This window comes from Panthera pardus, unplaced genomic scaffold (assembly GCF_024362965.1).
Source record: "Panthera pardus isolate Hobbes unplaced genomic scaffold, ASM2436296v1 HiC_scaffold_10, whole genome shotgun sequence".
NCBI lineage: Eukaryota > Metazoa > Chordata > Mammalia > Carnivora > Felidae > Panthera > Panthera pardus.
The window spans coordinates 79075420-79097045 of record NW_026526655.1 but is presented as its reverse complement, the minus strand read 5'-3'; the positions used below and the strand labels follow the sequence as shown (position 1 = coordinate 79097045).

Sequence of the window (21626 nt, the reverse complement as noted above, 5' to 3'; positions counted from 1 at the left end):
TGAAGTGTCCCCCCACTCACCCCCTCTCCCATTACTCTGTTTGAATTCTGTCTCATGACCCCATATTAGTTTTCTTATTACTGCCAGGTGTCTTTCTTGTTTCTGTGCTTTTTATCTTCTTATAAAGTCTTAGCAAACTCAAGAATGGAGACTGCTTGCCTTGTTACCTACACAGATAGATGCTCTTGTTGTTTTTTTCTTTAAGTTGTCATCAAGTCTTAGTCTGCATTATTTTGGGTATGTGACACATCCTAATGAGCAAATCCCCCACTGAAAATTGGTGACTTATTGAAGAAATATTCGTTATTTTTATTTTCATCTAACACCATCTTTCCTGAGGCTACAAATCAATCTGGCGGCTTCATTTGCATTTTATTAAACCAATCTTGAAAAATGACACCGTTGGGATGACAGATGAGACCATGAAGATTAAGCAAGAAAATGCTTCTCTTTCAAAGAAACACAGCATTCCAGGTCACTCACACTTGCACAAACAGGGCACTTACGTCGCTAAGCTGTTTTGTGTTGAGCTGGGCTTGCAGCAGTACAGGAGTATCAGTGACGGCTGTGAATTTAGTCTTATCTGGGTGAACTTTGTATGTATGCTAGAAAAAAAGGTTCTTGAATGAAATTTCATAATGTATCTTTATATTCTTGTTCATATACACGCTAACATATAAAAAATTTCCAGTCAAACATAGAGTTTATTTCCTGAAAACTTGGTTGATATGTTTTCACTTCTTCTCTCTCTCTCTCTCTCTCTCTCTCCTGAAGTTGCCTCTAAACTGGCCTCCCTGCTGCAATTTAGCAACCAGATTAATCTTCCTCCTGTTGAAGCCTTACAATGGCTCTCCATTGCACATGGCTTCACTCTAAATTGTACCCTGGCTGATGAACCCTACTCTACAGAATCCACCCCCAACTTCACCTGTTACCATTTCACCTCTTCCTACTATCCCTCCCTCCAGTACACTTCAGCCACCTCATCCTTTCAATTCCTTGTTCTTTGCTTAGACTGTTTTTCCAGTTGCTCTCACCTTGATCTTGGCATGGCTGCACTTTCCTGCCTTAGATCCTCCTTGAGCACCTGGTCTATGGTGCCCATCCAGTCTCTCTCTCCCACATCATCCTATTTTAATTCTATAGCATCATTCTACATGGGTTGTTTTACCATTGTCTGATATCTTTTTTAAGTTTCTGTGCTCTTTATTTTCTGCCTCTCCCAGTAAAATTCATGCTTCCCAAGAGGCAGCCCATCTTGTCCCCTCTTCTCCCCCAGCACCAAGGACAGTGTCTGACACAAGCTAGCTCCTCATGTAAATTTGTTAAATGAATGAACACCTATGTCTCATAAATCTCCCTATTTTCCCTTACTCCCCAAACCATGTATATATAAACTAGCGGACATAAAGATTTCTAAAACCCAAGATATTTTCATAACAAATAGTTTTCTTCACAGTAATTTTTGTGCTCTCCAATTCCACCCAAAATTTAAAATTTAACATCTCCTGCTAATCACTAGATGTTAGCATTGAAACTCCTGCTAAAATTACCACTAGATGGCACAAGAATCCCAAACCCAATTTTAAGAATTCAGAGCAGCTGACTTACATCTTTGCACTGGTCTAGCTTCTTAATTGCTTCATATTCTTGCGTTATTGTCTGAGGGAAATAACATTTCCCTTTATCTTCTTCATATTCTGCTTTGTAATTTTTCTAGAATAAGAAAGAATAAAAATAGATCATGGTTATTATTGCCCCCAAATAATATCACTGAGAGGCATGGATATTTGTCTTCAACTTACGTCACTGTTTTGTGCTGAAACTTTCATGCAGTGTATTTGATATGGGTCCTCGAAGCTGCCTACATAATGTCCCAAAACATTCTGTACATATGAATCTTTGTATTTAGCCTGAAAGAGAAAACATATTGACAAATATGTCAATTACATATGTTATTTGTCAAGTGGTAGAAAAGCCCCAAAACTCCAGGGGTAACCATGGCCTTTCGAACCTCACTGAAGTTCTTCAGCAGAGTGTCAAGTTGATATTTGGGGGTCTCACAGTAGTTCATGCTCTTTGCTTTTGTCTTCTCATAGTTTTCTTTGTATAATCTCTGTCAAAGGAAAAAGAAAAACAACGATAAAAAATATGTATCTCATGATATAAAAGCCATTCTCATCATTGCTATACTTAACCAAAAAGGAAAATTTTGTATTTTTTCAGTACTTTCCATGAAGCAAAAAAAGTAGAATGAATATGGCAGAGGTTCATGTCTTGTATAATCTAGGCTGCTAATAACCATATATATGCTTATATTATTTATCCTAACATTTCTCCACCAGAATAAACCAGGATATACCAATGCTGCTCTCTAAACAATTTTTTGTCTTAAGATAATTCTTTCCAGGGGCACCTGGGTGGCTCAGTTGGTTAGGCAATTGACTTCAGCTCAGGTCATGATCTCGCGATTTGTGGGTTTGAGCCTCGCATCGGACTCTGTGCTGATAGCTCAGAGCCTGGAGCCTGTTTGGGATTCTGTGTCTTCCCCCACCCCCCTACTCATGTTCTGTGACTCTCTGTCTCTTAATAATAAATACATGTTTAAAAAAATTTTAAATAATTCTTTCCATTTGAATGTGTTTGAAGGAAAATGGATTTTTTAAATAGTGCAAAATTAGGTAAAAGGTAGAAGGTGGACTTTAGATACTCAGGCACAGTCCTAGAAAAGTATTCAGTTCAGCACTCGATGAAAATACATTTTATAACACCTTTGGAAGTTGGATTTTCTCATTGAGATCTAATATTTTTCTTTATAGTAATAATGCACAAAAAGATTTTTTTTTTCCATTTTGTTGTAGGTAGCATGTATTTCTACACATTCTCCTTAATTCTCCCAGATAGAAATCCAAAAATATACTCAATAAAAATAAGAATATTTATAAGTGATACAGAATAGGGAGTTTTTCCTTTATGCCATGAATTAGAGAGGCAATTTTTGTAAAGAGTTTTATTTTATTTTGGATATTTTAGTCTTTAAAATGAGATCAATATTTTATAAATTTTTTATTTTATAAAATAAAATACTTTGTTCTTGAGGTTATGCTTCATCTAGTTTTCCTACTTTGTCTTTAGCCTGATTTTCTCACTTCTTTCCTCTAATTTTTTCTGTATGTATTTTTGCAAAGCACCTTAGATCAGATCATGACAGAATAAATATATACTTATGGGTACTGAGATATTAAACCCATTTCTAGAAAAACAATAAAGAAAATGCTATTGCTAGTATCTTTTCCCCTTAAGAAAACAGGGCATTAAAGAGATTAAGGAAACATTTACAATATTCACCGGTATCTCAAAGTACAGAATGAAGAGCTTAATCATCTTTACCACTGGGTTTTCATGCTTGACTTGTTATCCTGAATCTGAGATTTCACTTGGACTAACATCCCACCCAAAGTTATATTAAACTGTAAGTACAACCACATCTGAAAATAAGGGTGATTCACAAAGACACTCACATCACTCTGGTTTTTGGCCGTCTTCAAAGAGTGCAGCATCTTGGGATCATCATGAATGCTGAGGGCTCCGATCATTTTCCCTTTGTTTTTCTCATAGTCTTTCTTGTACATCACCTGTAAAGACATCACACATGCCAGAGCCCACCCATCAGGAAAGGTCAGTGAGGGCGCCCTGCCCAGGTGCCCAGGCCACACTCACATCGCTGGCGATCCTGCTGTTAGCTTTGGCTGCCAGCAGGGGAATGGCGTCCACTTTAATGTCAAACTTCTTTGCTTTGCTCTTCTCCCAGTCTTGCTTATAGACATTCTGGACAGAAAAATTTTAACAAAGGAATTGGTAAAAATGACATGCATGTTATCACACTTTAAAGACAAAGGAATATCTCAATACTCTTAGTATGAATGAAATAAATGGATCATTTTCATTGTTCAGAAAATCGTGCATATTTTAGGTATTTCTCCTCAAGCTAAAGCTTTGAATTTTCCAAGATCAAGATTTTCTGCTCTTCATTAGAATCTTTCATCAAATTAACCTAATTCTAGTTACCATACTAATATTTGATCCTAACATGGAGTATTTCACAGAGTGGCACAAATATTCTATAGTTAATTTACTTTTTAGGATCTAAAGATAACACTTTAGTTTGATCTCAAAGTCCTTTGAAAAAATTATTTCCTGAATCATTACAATACTCACTGATGCTGGATAATCTTAGCACTTATTTACAGAATTGTTGAAGAAATTGAGATCTCCCCTACAAGGAGAATTTGACTTGTCTATAAAATTAAGTTTTGAAAATGAAAAATAGCAACGGACACCTGGTCTTATGCCTTCTGAATACACTATATCTTAGTGAAAGTTCTCTTACATGTAGAAATAAGCACCATTTGTGTAAAAATAGGGACATTAAACCTCTGAGGAGTAAATAAAATGAAATTATATCTAAAAAATGAGGTCCTGGATGAAAATTATAGCACAGTATAAATGAATGTGTGTCTAAAAGATCTAACATTATCATTTGCAATTAAACATACATGAGTGATGGCATTTTGAGGGTTGATTAAAACATATTAAGATTGTCTAATTGTATGAAGCTACTAACAATGTTGCTACCCACATTTATAAGGTGAGTTCAAAGATATGTGGGCAGAGGCATAGGAACATGATACAAATGTTAAGTATTCTTCCCATTTTTAATGAAATGTTTTTTCAGTGAAGCAATCCAGAAATAAAAACACAGGTTGTCAGGATATCCCATAGCATAGCACACAGGAACATACATCACTCAGGTTATAGGCATTGACTTTGTGTTGGATGAAGGCAGGAGTATCTGGAGGTATGTGGCACTTGAACTTTTCGTTTTCATGTTTCGCTTTGTAGTTCAGCTGAGAGGGAGAGGGGGAGAGAGAGAGAGAGAGAGAAAGGGACAGAGAGACAGGCAATAAGGGATACAATTAGTTCTGAAGAAGAATTTTTCCAAAATACAAAAATTTTGTGTGGTACATTTCATAAAATAAAATGTAAAATACGTTTTGATAAATAACAACTGGCAATGTTGTTAAGATCAAGAGAGAAGTCTAGAGCTAGGGTAGGCCCCCATTGACAACCTGTGTGCTGAACACATGGTGGCTGATGTTGGTTACCATGGTAGAACTGTCCTGGAAGGAGGTGGCTCTTTCATATATGCTTCCTCTCCATGCATATCACAATCAGCCCCCAGAATCAGTAGATTCTGAGAGTCACAGCCCTTTCTTTCTTTTTATTGTCAATGCTCATGTATTGGAGAACTTACACCTCCTCACATCCATTACAGTTTGTTAATACTCTCATCTGAAGTATTTCTGGATATAAATCTACTGGGATTACTTTTATTGTTTTATTTTGTTTTAACACAAGCTTGGAGGTTCATGCTTAAAACTCATGTGATAAAACTTATCTCCAAGACTCCATTTTCTAAAAACTTATTTGAGAGAGAGAAGTCCCCTGTATTGAATACCTGCTCTGGGTCAGGGTATTTACTATGCACATATCTCCTTTTATTTACTCTTCAAAACAACCACAAATTATAAAAGGGAAATATGAGGCAAACTGAAGTTAAACGATTTGCCTGTGATGTCAGGTCATAAATGACAGAGGTACAATTTGAATCCAGTTTTGTCTGACTCAAAAACTCATGGTCTTTTCCAGTGTGGTAAGCTACATTAGTTTCCCTTATAGAACCATTTCGCTATAATTGTTATCCATCCAAGAAGATGCAAGGCAACTAAATAAGGAACTATTTTAGGTGATTACAAATATATACAAGTTAAATTTGCTAAAACTGAAATAGTCTTTTTTTTTGTAAATGTGACAAGTCACTGGATTTTATATATGGAGTTGTGAGATGTTATCCCTCATAATTGGATTTCTTGAACATTTAGATGAACTTACATCACTCAGTTGTTTGGAATTGACTTGGGCTTGCACCAGAACGGGAGAGTCCGTGACTTGAGTGAATTTTGTCTTATCTGGATGGACTTTGTAGGTGTGCTGTGGAGGAAAAAAGGAATAGTTTCAGCAGTCAAATCCAAGTTGACCTATAGACCAAGCAAGCAGAAACATTGCCCAAAACAAAAGAAACTTGTAGTTAATAAAACACATGGTTCTTTGCTCATTAGACTGCAGTGTCTTTGAGAGATGCCTTCACACTGTACAAGAAACTTTCTCATTCTTCACATTTCTGATAACTCTTCTTGGGGAAAATGAACTAGAATTAGCTCTTGAAATGTATTGGTGACCACAGGGGAAACCAGTTTACTACCAAATAAGTTTTGTTTCTTATAATTTCCTTGCCTGCATATATTTGAAAAGTGTTAAAATTTTAACTATCTTTTGACCACTGAGGCTATGGAGGTCAGGACGTTCAAAGTTCATGCTACGGACTTACATCTTTACATTGATCTAGTTTCTTGATTGCTTCATATTCTTGAGTTATGGTCTGGGGGAAGAAGCCCTTGCCTCTGTCTTCTTCATATTCTGCTTTGTAGTTTTTCTATGAGGAAAAGACATCAGACATAAGGATGCAACCATTTTATTCATGCCCTAAAGATGTGTTCACTGGAAAGCTAAACAATGGTCTTACAACTTACATCACTGTTTTGAGCTGAGACTTTCATGCAGTGTGTGTGATATGGATCCTCAAAGCTGCCTACATAATGTCCCAAAACATTCTTTACGTAGGAATCTTTGTACTTAGTCTGAAAGACAAAACATATTTCATGTATTGATTGGGGGGAATAATGGATCTTTTCTTAACACAGGAAGTAACCACAGGATTACTTACGTCACTAGTGAAGTTCTGCAGAACTGTATCAAGTTGAAATTTGGGGGTTTCACAGTAATTTATGCTCTTTGCCTTAGTCTTTTCATAGTTTTCTTTGTATAGTTTCTGTAAAAGAAAAAAAAATCAGTTAAAATAGATTCTTGTCACTCCTACACTGATTATAACACTTGTATTTCCCAACACTAAACAAAAGAAGCAGAAAAAAGATATCGCCTGTCAACTGTCTTAAAAACGGATGATCAAACACTGGGGTGTTGTGAATAAGTTTCTTCTATTAGTAATTACTGTAAAGCTTAGGCTTTTAACATTCACCAAAAAAAAAAAAAAAAAAAAAATTAAGAAACCAGAATGCTGCCTCAGACCAAGCCCTTAGTTGTGGAGTTTGGGTGTATTTTGGAACTCCTACTTCCTCTATGCCCCAACTCACACACGTCCCTCACTGACAGTGCCACAACAGAGAGGACTATTCTGAGCAGCAGTGATTTTTTTTTTTTTAACAAACATGCATGAAAAAGTTTAGTATACGTTGAGAAAGACAGTCTCTCTTCCTCCTTCTACCAAGGGAAAATGCCTTATTATACAGATAATATATCTTAAAATTAAGGTATATACAAGAACTCGGATCATGAACCTGCTCACTCTTCTTCTCTGCTAGGATTTAAATCTAACAGTAACAACTGTTGGATTTTATTTTATTTTTTTTAACATTTACTCATTTTTGAGAGACAAACAGAGACAGAGTGTGAGTGGGGGAAGGGCAGAGAGAGAGGGAGACACAGAATCTGAAGCAGGCTCCAGGCTCTAAGCTGTCAGCACCGAGCCCAACGCAGGGCTCAAACTCATGAACTGTGAGATCATGACCTGAGCTGAAGTTGGACTCAACCGACTAAGCCACCCAGGTGTCCCTACAACTATTGGATTTTAAAGGCACACTGATAAAGTGGGCTATTGTCACTTTCTCATGTTGGGTTTTGAAATTGTAAATGGTGCAACTCAGTTTTTATATTTTTATATTGCTCTCTTTATCAACAAAGTAGATTTGGACCTGTGCTTTTATATGCTTGATAAAGATGATCTTCATTTAGGAAACAGGAGACAGGCTTTGCATTAATTTCCCAACAGAGCTATGTGGACAGACCCACTGACACCTTCTCACCTGCCACTCCACTCACCCCATTCCTCAATCACATGTATGCATCTCTACAGTGCTGACTGAATTCAAGGGACAAAGAAAAGATAACTAACCTGCAAAGAGAACCATGTTTCATCCTCAAATATTAGGAAAGCTTAACACAGTGTAACTCTAAGGGAAAAACTCAACTGATCACATGTTCAGTCTCTTATATAGTCAAAGTGGTTTTGGGCTGTTAGTCTCTTAATGCCAGTTCTCACTTATCTATTTTAAATGTAATTGGATTGGTCAGGCTTTTATTTCCACAAGCAGAAATTCCTGTGAAGACTTAGGGAGCCATCTTTTAAGTCATGCTGTCTGCAAATGATGGTTTCTAGGGCCAGCATCTGCACAGAAAATGGTGGTGGTGAGGGGGAAAAGCTGTGAAACACAGGACACTGGTCTTCTCCCAGTGGCTCGAAGAACACAAGGGCAGGGTACACACACAACCTGATCCCTCTCTCTTGCCCCCCTCCCCTCCCCTTTCAAAGTCTCCTCCTGTCTGTGTCAAAATCACATGTATCTCCTACAACCTGCTCTTTGTTCATATAGAAGTACCAGGGCCTATAAGCAAATGAAGATTTCTCTGCCATTGAACACAGAACCCCCAAAATGGACATACATCATACTCAGAGGCATTTATGTCTTCCTGTGGTTAAACAGTTCCAGGGAAACTGCTACACTAGAATCATAAAGTATTTGCAAAGTTATACTTGCATTTAGCCATTATAGAAGGAGAGAAATTTCACCTCTCTGGCAGCTAAGGTGGAAAAACACTTTTTGACAAGAATGTACTTACATCACTCAGGGCATTTCCTGCTGCCTTCAGCTGCTTGAGCAGTGGGTTCTCTGAAGCAGGAAGTACATTATAATCTGCTTTTCCTTTATTCTTTTCATAGTCTTCTTTGTATTTTACCTGTAGGAGCGAAATAAAGTGATAAAGTAACTCTCTGGGTTATTTTTGCTCTTGTCTCTATTATGGATATTACGACATAGTTCCATAAATCAACTTTCTAGAAAAGTGACAGCTTGACATTTTACAAACAAAATACTCATAGTAACTCATAACAGTAGCAGAGAAACTGCATAAATTTCCAGGATAACTTCCTGCCATTCATTTATTCATTCAAAAACATCCATAGGGTATCAATTACTTGCTGGCTCTGAGACAGGTGCAAGGAAGAATAACATATAGTCCCTGCCCTCAAAGACAGAGATAGCCACACAAATAATGATAGTGCATCATGTCCCAGACACTTACTGCTCCACAACCCTCATTGAGCTCTTAGCCTCTAGCTGCCTAACTTCCAACATATTTTTAAAGAAAGCAAGCCTCTAGCATCATCAATCTACCCTTTAATGCCTCATCTATGACTGTGTGTAAGCATGTGTGTATTTAATGTACATGCAGAAGGAGGAGGAAGGGGCTGGAGGCTGGATGACAACCTCTCCTCTTCTTTCTGCCCCTCCTGCTTTACACCTTTAATTCCAGCTTTAGCAGAAGCTTTAAACAAGGGCTCAGAAGCCCCTGTCAGGAGCATGTCCAAAGGGAGAAGAACAAGAAATGGATCCTATTTCTTGATCCACAGTGCCAGCCATTTATTCCGGCGATATAACTATAGAATATAGGAACATTCAAAGAATCCTAGATAAGCTACTAACATTTGAGAGCCTCGAAAAACAGACATAACCAGCTTGGTATCCAAAGGCAGGAGATACACAACTGAAACACAGGTGCACTATCCCCTGTAGCACACAAAGAAGACTCATAGGGGATACACTACAGGAATGAAAGACATAACCTTTCTCTAGTATAGAATTATGTGCTTCATTGAAAAATGGAAACAACCAGAAAAGGAGTTCCACACACCCTCCTATCTTCCTACCTGTACCTGGGATATGTGGTCTCCTCTCCTGTTTATGGATGAATTGTCAAGACCCATGGCAAAGTTACCCCTCCTGTTAAGCACCAGAACGCTTCCCTTTTCACCTACTGAAGGGCATTACTTCAGCCACTCTTCCCTCCTCAGACATCATCACGTTTTCGCCCCACACTGGATTTTTTTTCCATCAGCATAGAAACATGGTGTCTTTGTCTCCAATCTTAAAAGAATCCCCTCTTCATCCACATATCCTTCAGCTACTACCCCATTTTCTTCTTTTCCTTTCAGGAAAATACTTTTAAAAACTTGAGTATACTTACACTTTTCTATTTCTCTCTTCTCATCCACTCATGAGCCCTCTCTAAGCAGACTCAACCAAATTGCTCTTGTTAAGTTCACCAGAGACCACCTATTGGTAAATCCACTTCAGAAACATTTGACACAACTGATCACTCTCTTCACTCACTTCCCACTTTCTCTTGACTCTATTCCTACCTCACCTCGATGATGTGTTCACATGGAGATACTCCAGAGTTCAGTTCTCAGAGCTTTGGGTCTACACTTGCTCCCTCAATGGCCTCTAGTCTTATGACATTAAATACTATCCATCTACTGATGACTCCCAAATTTATATAATCCTTCTGGATGCCTCCCCAGAAACTTCAGACTCATGCAATCAACTGTCCACTTAATATTTCCACTTGGATGTCTAAAAGACATCTCAAATCTTACAGGTTGAAAGCTGAGCTCATGTCTTCCCTCCAAAAATAATCATTCACTCTTTCCACATTCTTCTCTATCTTGATAAAGGGAAATCCCATCTGTCTGGTTGCTTAGACCCAAACTTTACTCACATATCCCACATCCAACCCAAAAGCAAACTAGGTCAGCTCTACCTTTCAAAGTACATCTCATCACTTGCCTTGCCCTGTTCCTGATCCAAAACATCACTATTTTGCACCTGAATCCTGAAATAGCTTCCTAGATGATATGATCCTCCTGCTTTCACTGCTCCAGCAGAGCCAAGGCCAGGGTTTGAATCAAGTCTGATTGGCTTTGAAGTTTATGCTTTTTCTAGTGCTTTAGAATGCTAAGGACTCTATTTACCAAAGTCTAGTCTATAGAGTATATGCATATCTATGAATTTGTCTATCTTGTCTGTGACTAGATTTTCACCAATTAGTAGGAAAATAAGAAAAATAATGGAAATGGTGAGTGTGGGAGTGTCCATATTCATATAAGGTCGCCAGTTGTCTTTTCTTGGGGGATCCTCCTATCTGAGAGGATAGCCTTTCTACTTGCAGGTATCAAAACGTCATTTATGAAATATTAAAGATGGTTATTTAGTATTGTTAATGGTCACACACAGCCAAGTTTTTCAAAAATTGGTAGCCCTATTATAACCCCAGAATATTTATTTTGTTGTTCCCCAAGAATGCTTTTTTCCCCATTATATACAAAAGCAAGAGTTATAGGAAATTCACCCACACTAAGACCATCATGACAAATGAGAGCATCCCCTCATACCTTGCTAGCTGCCACCCCAGCTTGTTTATTCACTTTGTACTCTGGTGTTTCGGTCTGCATGAAGTAGATCTGGTCTTTCATACTCTCAAAGTCTTCTTGGTATTTCCTCTGTAAGACATTACACATACTGGAGAATGGCTGTGGGCATAGACTGTGCACAGGTTTCACATGGGAGGACAGGGGCTGGTGGGAGAGGTTACACAAAGCTGCTCCTCTTGGCTTACACAAGTCAGGTTACAATGAGAGAATGCAGTGCCATCACAAAAACAATTAGCAACTTAACAGAGATTTGGAGCAATTATAATAGGCTGAAAACCAGCCTTCAAGAAGGAGCTCTAAAAGGCCAGGGGTAGAGAACTTAAGAGAAAAGAAAGAGTGTTTTTCAGTGAAGAAAATCAGGGAAGAAACTAATCAGTTTCATAAATGTACTGTTTGGGCTCCCCAGGCAAAGAATAAATTTAAAAGGGCCCCCCTTAACCTGTACTCACTTTGAAACTGTATTGTTCATATGAAAGTTGAGGCATGAATAATGGAATCTGATCAAAGCAGTATTTCTCGAAAGAGAGGGGAATTTCTTTCTTGATAGGAACTCTATACAGATCTTACCCCCATGAAGGGGTACCCGGACTCTAATGTTCTGGTACCACTTTAGATGCAGCTGGGGGTCTGAAGTCATAAAAGAAAGGGTCACACTTTCAACCTAAGAACATCTGGTCATTCCTTCCTACTTACTGTGCTGATATTATCAGCATTCATTCTGGCGGTTGCAATTTCAAAGCAAGGTGTCTCACTCCATTTGCCTTTGACTTTATTTTCATAGTCTTCCTTGTATTTGTTCTAGGAGAAAAAAAAGATGAAATATAGAAAATATAGAAATTGACAAATAGGATAGAAAACTAAGTGGTAATGGGCAGCTTAAAAAAATTTTTTTTAACTTAAAACATATCTTAACTATGGTCCTTAAGTTCTTAATAGATGTCTTCAAATGTTCCAGGATAGTATCAATTTACCCAACAAAAAAGTTGGGCGAGAGGGTAGAGGTAATAATTGACCACCTTCTTGTTGAGTCTGGGAACTTAGTTCATTCAAAACTTATGGATGTTCCCTGATGTTTGAGGGAAGAGACTCAGGAACATCCTCCACTTATATTTCAGAGTTATAACAAAACCACTCAACCCACATTTCCATGCCAGATGAAATTAGCCATAAATTTCTGAGATTTACCAAAACTTCTAATTATCCAGAAAGGAATGCCACCACAAAATTTGGCTTGAAGGCTAATGAATAACACTTTCCAATTTAGACTTGAAATTTTAATGAGAACTCGTAAGTAATTCAAAAATTGCCCCATCTTATTCACACACACCATTCTACCTGAACCCCAGGCTGTGAGCAGCCTTGAGAGGAATTATGTCTTCTTTATGTTTATATCCTCAGAATCTAACACAAAATGCATCACACAAAAGTGACCTCATAAATGCATGTCCAACAAAACTAAACTGAACTAAGCCCATGATATGTGACTTCAAACTGCCTTGGCCTAGAGTGTTCTTAAAATAAAATTAGGGGCACCTGGGTGGCTCAGTCAGTTAAGCGTCTGGCTTTGGCTCAGGTCATGATCTCACGGTTTGGGAGTTCAAGCCCTACATCAGGCTCTGTGCTGACAGCTCAGAGCCTGGAGCCTGCTTCAGAGTCTGCATCTCCCTCTCTCTCTGCCCCTTCCCCACTCATGCTCCATCTCTCTCTCTCTCTCAAATAAATAAACATTAAAAAAATATATATGTTTACAATAAAATTCAACCAGTCAATCCCAAACCTGGGCATATGAGCCAGAGCTGGGTTATAACAATTTCCCCTTCTTGGCTCATAGAAATGTGTTAACAACCAGCAAGTCTCAAAGTGTCTGCATGCCTACACCCCCACTTCACTCTTCAGGAAAAAAGAAAGTGATTTTCTGGTATACCTTCAACAGAACCAGTACCAAGGATGAGTGATATGCAAAGCCAGTGAGTTTGAGTTAAAGGATGCTCAGCCCTCTCTCAAATGCCTTTATCCATTCTTCTCAAGAGGCTAATACGCTAAATGCTAGCCAAGTGTTTTTCATAACTATAAATTTTAGATTCCTGGGACGGAGTTCAGAAGCTCTGAGCCCAAGACTAAAGTCCATCATTACCAAAGATGTGGCTTAGCCTCTCCAAGTTTCAGGGTTCTTAACCACAGCACCGGCAATAATAATTCCTTCCACAGAGGACTGTTGAAAAGTTTACATAAGTTTATACCCTGAAGAGTCCTTTGCAAACTCTTCAGTGCTAAACAAATGTATGGTATAATAATTATAACAATAATGTTGCCAACATTGCTAGCATAACAGAGTAAGAAACTCTGGAGAAAATTCTGTGTGTGTGTGTCTGTGTATGCACACGCATGTGTATTCTTCAGTGAAAATCTTTGTTGAGCTAATATTTACATTTAAGTGTCAATTTGCCTACTCTCTTCTTTGGAAGTTTTAAAAATTGAAGTCAACTCTTTAGTCAGTCAAAACTGACTGAATTCAATTGGTCAAAACGGATGTTTTGATTTGCTGATTGCCTATAGAAGTATTTCTAATCTTTTTGGCTAATAGACCTCTTCAGAAATCTGAGAAAGCTATAAAATGCCCATAAACACAACTTCAGAGGTTCTTGATGTATACACACCCCAGGTTAAGACCTCCAAATCCACATTTTTGGTGGAATACTGCCCTTTCTCTGCTTGCTGGCAAAGGAAGAGACCTTTAAGATTAGGGGATAGGGGCAATTGGGCCTGATATATCCCCAGAACTTTGTGATAGGATTTAAAATTGAGAAGGCAGATTCTCTTAATGAGATCCAAAAGTTGGGTTATTGTGAAGAAATAATTAGAATCACATATGTAGATTTGTTAAGAAAATTAAAATTCTTACATTAAGAGATGGATGTCTGATTTTTTAAAAGATATTAAAACACGATGAAAAATAAGAGTACAAGACCATCCAGCACCCTCACCCAAAGTCCTTCCCCACTTCTTCCTCTTCATAAACCAGTCACCATAGAGTTGGATCTCTCAAAATCCACCCCTGAGTATTCCCAAGTGTGGGAAGATTTTCATTGTAAGGAAAGAGGCTGGGGCTTGTTATCTATTGAGGAAGTTATGGCCTTCCCCTCCATCTATAGGTAGGAGAGGAGTTAAAAGGCTGAAGGCCTGCAGCTTGAGGAATGAGAAGGAGAGTGAGGTATGTGTCTATGTGGTACCTCCTCTGTCAACCAAGTGGTCTTATTCTACGAGTCTGGCAGCAAGGCCTGAGTACTTATGTGGTACACAGAGATTGTTAGCCGTACCAGGGTCCAACATCCAACTTTCCCCCCAACCCCACTCTAATTCTTCTGTCCAACTCTGTCATAGGTAAAGCCAATCAATGGAAATCTGGCAGCAAGAATCAATTTAATATTCTCTAAGATTCTGTGTTCACTTAACAGAGGAAAGTACATTGAGTCAATTACAAGCTATGAAACACCTTCTGTGGGCAAGAGAGTAACTGCATGTTAACAGATGTAGTAAAATTGCTTCCCCATAGTCCTTCCTCCCCAGAAATGAGCTGAGAGTGCTTCCATTGGGCCACAAATTGGACACACTAATGTCCTACTTAAACACATGGTTTCATTTTCTACTTTCCCTATCTGCATCTGTGGTTTTGATGTGGTTATCAAACGGAAGGAATACAAAGCCAGTTTAGTTAATCACTCTTCACTCTTTTCTATGAGTAGCTAAATACTGGGACTTCTGACAGTTTCATTTGAAGACAAGTTATCCTCTCAGAATTGTGGAGGGGTTCCCAACTGGTATTTTCATTGCCTACAGTGGGCCCAGGGATGCTTTCCTTACTCAACCAAATCTCTTCTGTTGCTATCAATGGAGATCTCCCCCTAATTCTTTATTATAGAGGACTTTCCGTGGTTTTAGAAGATCACAGTTTGGCATCTTCATGCTGTGTAACAGTATTTCCTGAAAGATATTTTTTAAAAAACATCCTAGTGAAATAGTATATATCGGTCACTGCCTCCAGTTCCTAACACAGAAGTCCTAAACCTTGTAATCTCCTGAGTGATAGGGTTGTCTTTTGTTTCAATGAGACAACTCCTGGATAGATTTATGATCGGGGCTGGTCATGAGAAAGACCAAGCCATGATTAGAAGCTTGGAATTTTCCACCTCACCCTTCATTTTCTGAGGAGGGGAGAGGGGCTGGAGACGGAGTTAATAATCAGTTAGGCCTATGGGATGAAACCTCCATAAAAATCCATGAAGGACACAATTCATACAGCTTCCATTTTGGTAAGCACATCCACATGCTGGAAGAGTAGTATGCCCCAGCTCCACAGAGACAGAAGGTCCTGTGCTTGGGACCCTTCGGGACCTCACCCCAGGTTCCTCTTTCTCTTGGTTGTTCATCGGTGTCCTTTATCATGTAATAAACATAAAAAAGGGTTTCCCTGAGCTCTGTGAGCCGATTATTAGCAAATTATTAAACTTGAGGAGGGGATCATGGGAACCCGGATTTATAGTCCAAAGTATGGGAGGTCCAGACTTATGACTAGTGTCTGAAGTAGGGGTAGTCTCATGGGTCTGGGCCCTTAACCTGTGAGATCTGAGCTAACTCCAAGAAGATAATGTCAATTGAACTGAATTATAGGACACCAATTTAGCGTCAGAGAATTTGTTTGGTGTGGTAAAAAACCCATTTGGTGGCAGAAGTACGCATAGAGAGTAGAGGAAACAGAGCTTTTCCTTTCAACTCTACGTCCCTGAACTGGAAATTCTAACCTGAAGTCTCACATTTCTCCTTTTACGAATCTGGAAAGAAGCAGAGAAGCAAGCACAGAGAAACTAAAGGGACTTCCCAATGTTGCATTCAGGACCCCACTTTCAGCTGGCTGTAGTGTGCATAGTGTCCTCACCTGGAAGGCTTGCTTAATGAACAACCCTGCCTGCCTGTCCTTCTGTGTTAGGGCTACAAAATGCAGCTGAGCCAGGATGAGTGCTGGTATTGGAGCTGGTGCCTTTGGCCAAAGACAAAGGTAAGAGAATTGATTCTGACAGGTACAGTAAGGAAAGCTGGTAAACAGAATATAATCAATATATAAGCAATATAAATCATTACAGATATACGATCATTATATTAATGTATGAAATAAAGGCTATAAGACAAAGGGATGTATTGGGAGACACAGACAAGGAAATGCTGAATTTAAATACATAAGAGTGAGTACATAAGGGGATTTAATCTATTTTGGAAAGAAAGGAAATGATGATACTGAAACATGCATCAGAGCCCATGACCATGGGGAATACTTCAAGAGAAAAGAGGTAGGTCCCACAGCAAAATCACCTCTTTCTCCTCCACCTGCAGCCCGACTCCTCTCTTATTGGATGGTTTGTTTTTGGATGGACTGCTACAGATCATAAGCATTTCCTCCTAAAGTGAGTGTTATTTTGAATGCACAGCAGCCATTAAGAACTTGGTATTTGGGGAAGACTGGGATAAACAGCCAAATATGGTGACTTTCATCCTCCCCCATTCTCCCTTGGCTCACATTGTTATTCCACAAGGGCAAATCCAGCCCCGGTGAGGTTTTCAAGTGGCTAATGATGCCACCGTATCCGGCTGGAGTGGCACAGTCCAACAGGCATATAATGCAAGCTGCCAGTGTAATTTTAGATTTTCTAGTAGCCAATTTTTAAAACGTAAAAAGGAACAGGTGGGAAATTAATTTTAATAATATATTTTTACTTAACAAATAGGTCCAAAAATATTATTTCAACCTGTAATCAGTATAAAAATAATGAATGAGCTATTTTACATTCATTTGGTCATACTAAGTGTTCCCAGTGTATATTTCACACAGAGAAGACCCTCAGTTTATACAATCACATTTCAAATGCTCAATAGTCACATGTGGATGATGGCTACTATATTGATGAGTGCACTTCTAGACTGGTGTGTCTAAATTAGTGGAGACTGGAGCAGTGTGAAAGTGATTTATTTTTTATCACATTCAAGTACCCACACTGCACACTCAAGGTAAAAGCATGTTGCAATAGTAAGATAGCTTTTAAAATATGTTTTAAATAAAAATTAAAAATAAATTTTTCTTTACAAATAACCACTTGAAAGGAGCTTTTTCTTTTTCTTCAAAAAAAGGTCCATCACCCTTGTTTTCCATCACCCTTGTTTCCCAATCTTATTTAAATATCAACACTTTCAGTAGGCCGGCTCTTTATGGACAGTTCTAAAGTTCATTTCCACTTAGTCCTGGGCAAATTTCAGGGTCATGGCATTCCTATTAGTGAAAAGTTACTGTACTTAGCAGATTCTCCAAATAGCCTCTGGTTATACAGTTAGTAGTCTGCAATATCAGACACTACAAACATCATTGAATAGACTTCATCATCCATAACTTTTCTTCCTTCTTCTTTACTAGAGACATCCTTTCCTGCAAAATACCTAAACAAAATGGAAACCTTGAGGTTCCATCAAAATTCAAGCAGAAGACCAAACTGGGACTCAACTCCACAGAGGGCCAAGAAAAAAGTATTTAAAATCAGCAGTATCCCAGGAGAAAGTGGCCTGATTTGAACCAATTTAAAATAGGAATTTAGCATGGGTCTGGTCACCAGTTGGACATCTGTCTCTCTGCATTCTCTGTCAGGCCTGCATTCCTCAGAGCTAGCCTACCAGCCTAAATATAGACAGACTAAGCTGTTTGCCTGGGCTTTAAAAGTTATGAGGTGCACTGCCCATGGCTGTCAAACTAATGGCTATGTCTGAGAGATCACACATGCATTCTTATTTTCTCCATGTCTGACTGACAGCTATAAAACTGTACACTGAATTAAAACAATCAGATCCTCCAAAGAAAACGTGCGGGGACTCAGTTCTTTGTTAGTATCACTCCTGCAAGTCAAAATGTTAAATGACATCAGGGCACAGGTTCTGTTTTCAAAATGCGGCTTTCACATTTCCTCATCACGGAGCCATTAAGCTGGCTAAACATTTATTAACATGGTTCCATGATGTTCATGGATGTAATGTTTTTGCTGCCGACTTTTCAGAGTCATATTGCAAAAACACCCTTACAGTGTTGGCATTGGGTCTTTAAATCCCCCTTACTTACTTTCTCTGATGTTTGAGATTATTAAGTCAGAGTTTTCAAGGGAGGCCAGTCCTATGTACTTACCTTGCTCACTTGATTGGTCACTTTCTTTGCAAACTCTATATCTGGAGGATCCGGCAGAGATGTGAATTGAGATTGCTGTTCAGCATGACCTTTTTTGTAGGCGATCTGACAAAATAAAAGACAGAGACGCTCATGAGCCACAGAAAATTATTCTATTTCCCATGTTCCATTTGTTGGCAATTTTGAAAAAGACCATGTATTCATCTGTATTTGAAGTCTTAAACTTTAGTCTATCACATAACAGTAACTTATCCTTGCAGATGCTACACGCCCTTGCTCTCAGTATTACCAGCAATTCCTATTTCGTTAAGTCTTCCCTCTTCAAGATTATTAATCCTAGATCTGTTTCCTTCCATTTATATCCATGCCATGATTTGCAGTTGAAATTATTCTGTTAACTGGCATCCTCAACTCCCAATCTCTTGTCTTTACATCAGCTACCATACCCCTAGCTCTGGATCAACTCAACTACACACTTCCTCTAATCTTATATCCAGGATGATGAGTGACACTGAAGAAAATCACACAACTCTATTGATTGGATAATGATAATGTGATAAGCATGATTAAAAGGGCCACTGGAAGAAGGTACAGAAGTGGGAGAGGGGGCCTCTTGAACCTAAGCCCTTAGCTTGAAGTCAGGGTGCCTACCTAGTGATACGTGCTTATGAACAACAGCTTGCTTGGGGCTCTGTGCCCGATACTCTGAGTTTATGGTATCCAATTGCCACTTTGCCTTCAATGAAGCTTGAAAACCCCATTATGCATCTCTGGTCAGTCTCTACTTTCAGTGGCTAGTGTAAAACCCCAAGACTGTCCTTAGGCCCCCAGTCAACTCTCAGCTTCCTCTCTCATAGAGTAAAGGGAGGCTATACATATGCTTAGCTTTCCCTGTACTCATCCCTCCTTCCCACCTGCTGCATGGTTCAGAGAATCAACCCTTGTAGGGCAGGAGTCCTGTACTCAGACAGCTGATCCCTCCAGTAGCCCTCTGGACCTAGATCCATCCATTGCCCCTTCTCTTTCTTGACAGCTTCAACTGCTCCCTCTTCATTGGTTCCTTTCCTTCAGCCTGTGAAAGGCCTCTCTTGTCTTAAAATAAGTATCATGTCTATTAATCATGCAGCGCCTTCACTCTTTCCCTCCTTTGTTCCTCCACTACTGACTACTTAGACATTTTCTTCCACCAATCTTGAGCCCTGCCCCCACAATGCAGAACTATTTGTAGGTCCCCAGACCCACAAAAACCTCTTATGCCTCTGAACCTTGTACCTGCTGTTCCCTTTTCCCTGGAATGCCCCAGCTCCACACTCTCCCCATGTGCCTGCAAGCTGCTGCTCATTCTCCACGTCACAGTCTCCCCTCCCTAACCTGAGGACCTTTTCCTGGGATCTCACTCAACTTGGCCCTTACTTCCTTTAAAGGAATTATCAGATGACACTGTGATTGGTTGCCTACACATCTGTCCCACCTTGGACTATGAGCTCTGGGATGATAGAAAACATACCTGCTCATCTGTGAACACTTGTGGCTTGCACAGAAACTGACTAGAGTGAAGGTTCAATGATTGATTTCTGAATGTGTGTTTTATACACTGTGGCCATTGGGGGAAATCACAAAAGGAGATTTATCATCCCAACTCTTCTCCTACTCACTTGTGAGACTTCTACAAATTATTTCTCCTTCCATGTGGCAGTATTCTTATTTACGACATAAAGAAGTTGGATAGTTCAAGGGTCCCAGTCATCTCCTTCATGGTTTAACCAAGTCTAGCTATGTCTTAGCTTAATAATGTCTACCTACTGCCTATAACAAAAGCTTTTATGAACATTAAATCAACAGGGATACAAAAGAGCAATTTTAAAATGTACTTATGTTAATTCTACTGCTCAATCTTTTTGTTGTTGTTGTTGTTAAGTAGTGAAGACTTTATTTTAGGCATAGGGCAATTGGTATTTTCCATGGCTGGCTAAGTCCTCAGAGAGTATGCAACATCCTATCAAGAAAAATGTTTACTAACTATGACATTCTGTCAAGAATTTTCAGAGAAATCAGATCTGGAAGTCCTAACTTCTCAGGAATCTTATTCAGAATTCTGTATAGTTAGAATTCTGCACTCTGGCCAGCTTAAGGACTCTCTTGGGGTTTGCAAAGTATTTTGTCTCTGCTTAGATAACAAGAAAAACATAGTAAGTAGGGTTCAGAGAAACTGGAAGAAGGTGCAGGAGAGGGAGAGAAAGCCTCTGAATCCAAGCCCTTAGTCTGAAATCTACATGCCTATCCAGTCGTATGTTCTGTGAACAACAGTTTGCTTAGGGTTCTGTGCCCAATAACTGTAGAAGTTTACGGTACTGACATTATTCATAGGCATGTTGGTAATCTGATACTTAGTGCATAGTTAATCTGCAAAACATAAAAAATAAAGAATAAAAGCCATACCTTAACTGCCAAGTTTTTCTAAAGATGGGAAGATTTTACTTCATTGTTATATATTCTCCATTATGTAGTCTACTGAGAGATCTCAAAATACGTGGCCAACTTTAACTGTTCAAAGTCCATAGCACTAGAGTGGCATGAGGTGTCCCTTCATCTCTCCATTTTATGGGTAAAGGGAGACATTTGGAGATTAAGTGTCTTCTTGGAAACCTCTTCCTAGGCTTACATGACATGGCAGTTCCTGGTTGTCCTTCAACTTCTTTGTTCGTGGCTGGCTCCTTTCCAGATGTCCTAAGTGTGGTGTCCTCCAAAACTCTGCCCTTGGGCATACACTGTTCTGCCTCCCTCATACATGGTCACGCCTGCAGCTGTCACTTTTATTCTGATGACTCTCAAGTGTTAATCTCTTTCCTGCTCTCACACCTATGCAACAGTATGAAATTTCTAATTTATCTATAAAATGTCTTGATCTGAATGTTCCATTATCTCAACTCCATTTCTCTTGCCACGAAT

At 39.0% G+C, this 21626-nt stretch overlaps 1 protein-coding gene across 1 annotated transcript in view; it reads right to left on the bottom strand.

The window, feature by feature from the left end:
• Nucleotides 1-21626, bottom strand: part of NEB (nebulin) — a 224786-nt gene that overhangs the window by 190038 nt on the left and 13122 nt on the right. Inside the window, 15 exon segments of the mRNA XM_019456312.2 lie at nucleotides 507-605; nucleotides 1612-1716; nucleotides 1806-1913; nucleotides 2015-2116; nucleotides 3522-3635; nucleotides 3721-3828; nucleotides 4803-4907; nucleotides 5953-6051; nucleotides 6449-6553; nucleotides 6651-6758; nucleotides 6845-6949; nucleotides 8815-8931; nucleotides 11426-11533; nucleotides 12158-12262; nucleotides 18678-18782. Coding sequence (XP_019311857.2) covers nucleotides 507-605; nucleotides 1612-1716; nucleotides 1806-1913; nucleotides 2015-2116; nucleotides 3522-3635; nucleotides 3721-3828; nucleotides 4803-4907; nucleotides 5953-6051; nucleotides 6449-6553; nucleotides 6651-6758; nucleotides 6845-6949; nucleotides 8815-8931; nucleotides 11426-11533; nucleotides 12158-12262; nucleotides 18678-18782 — 1593 coding nt within the window.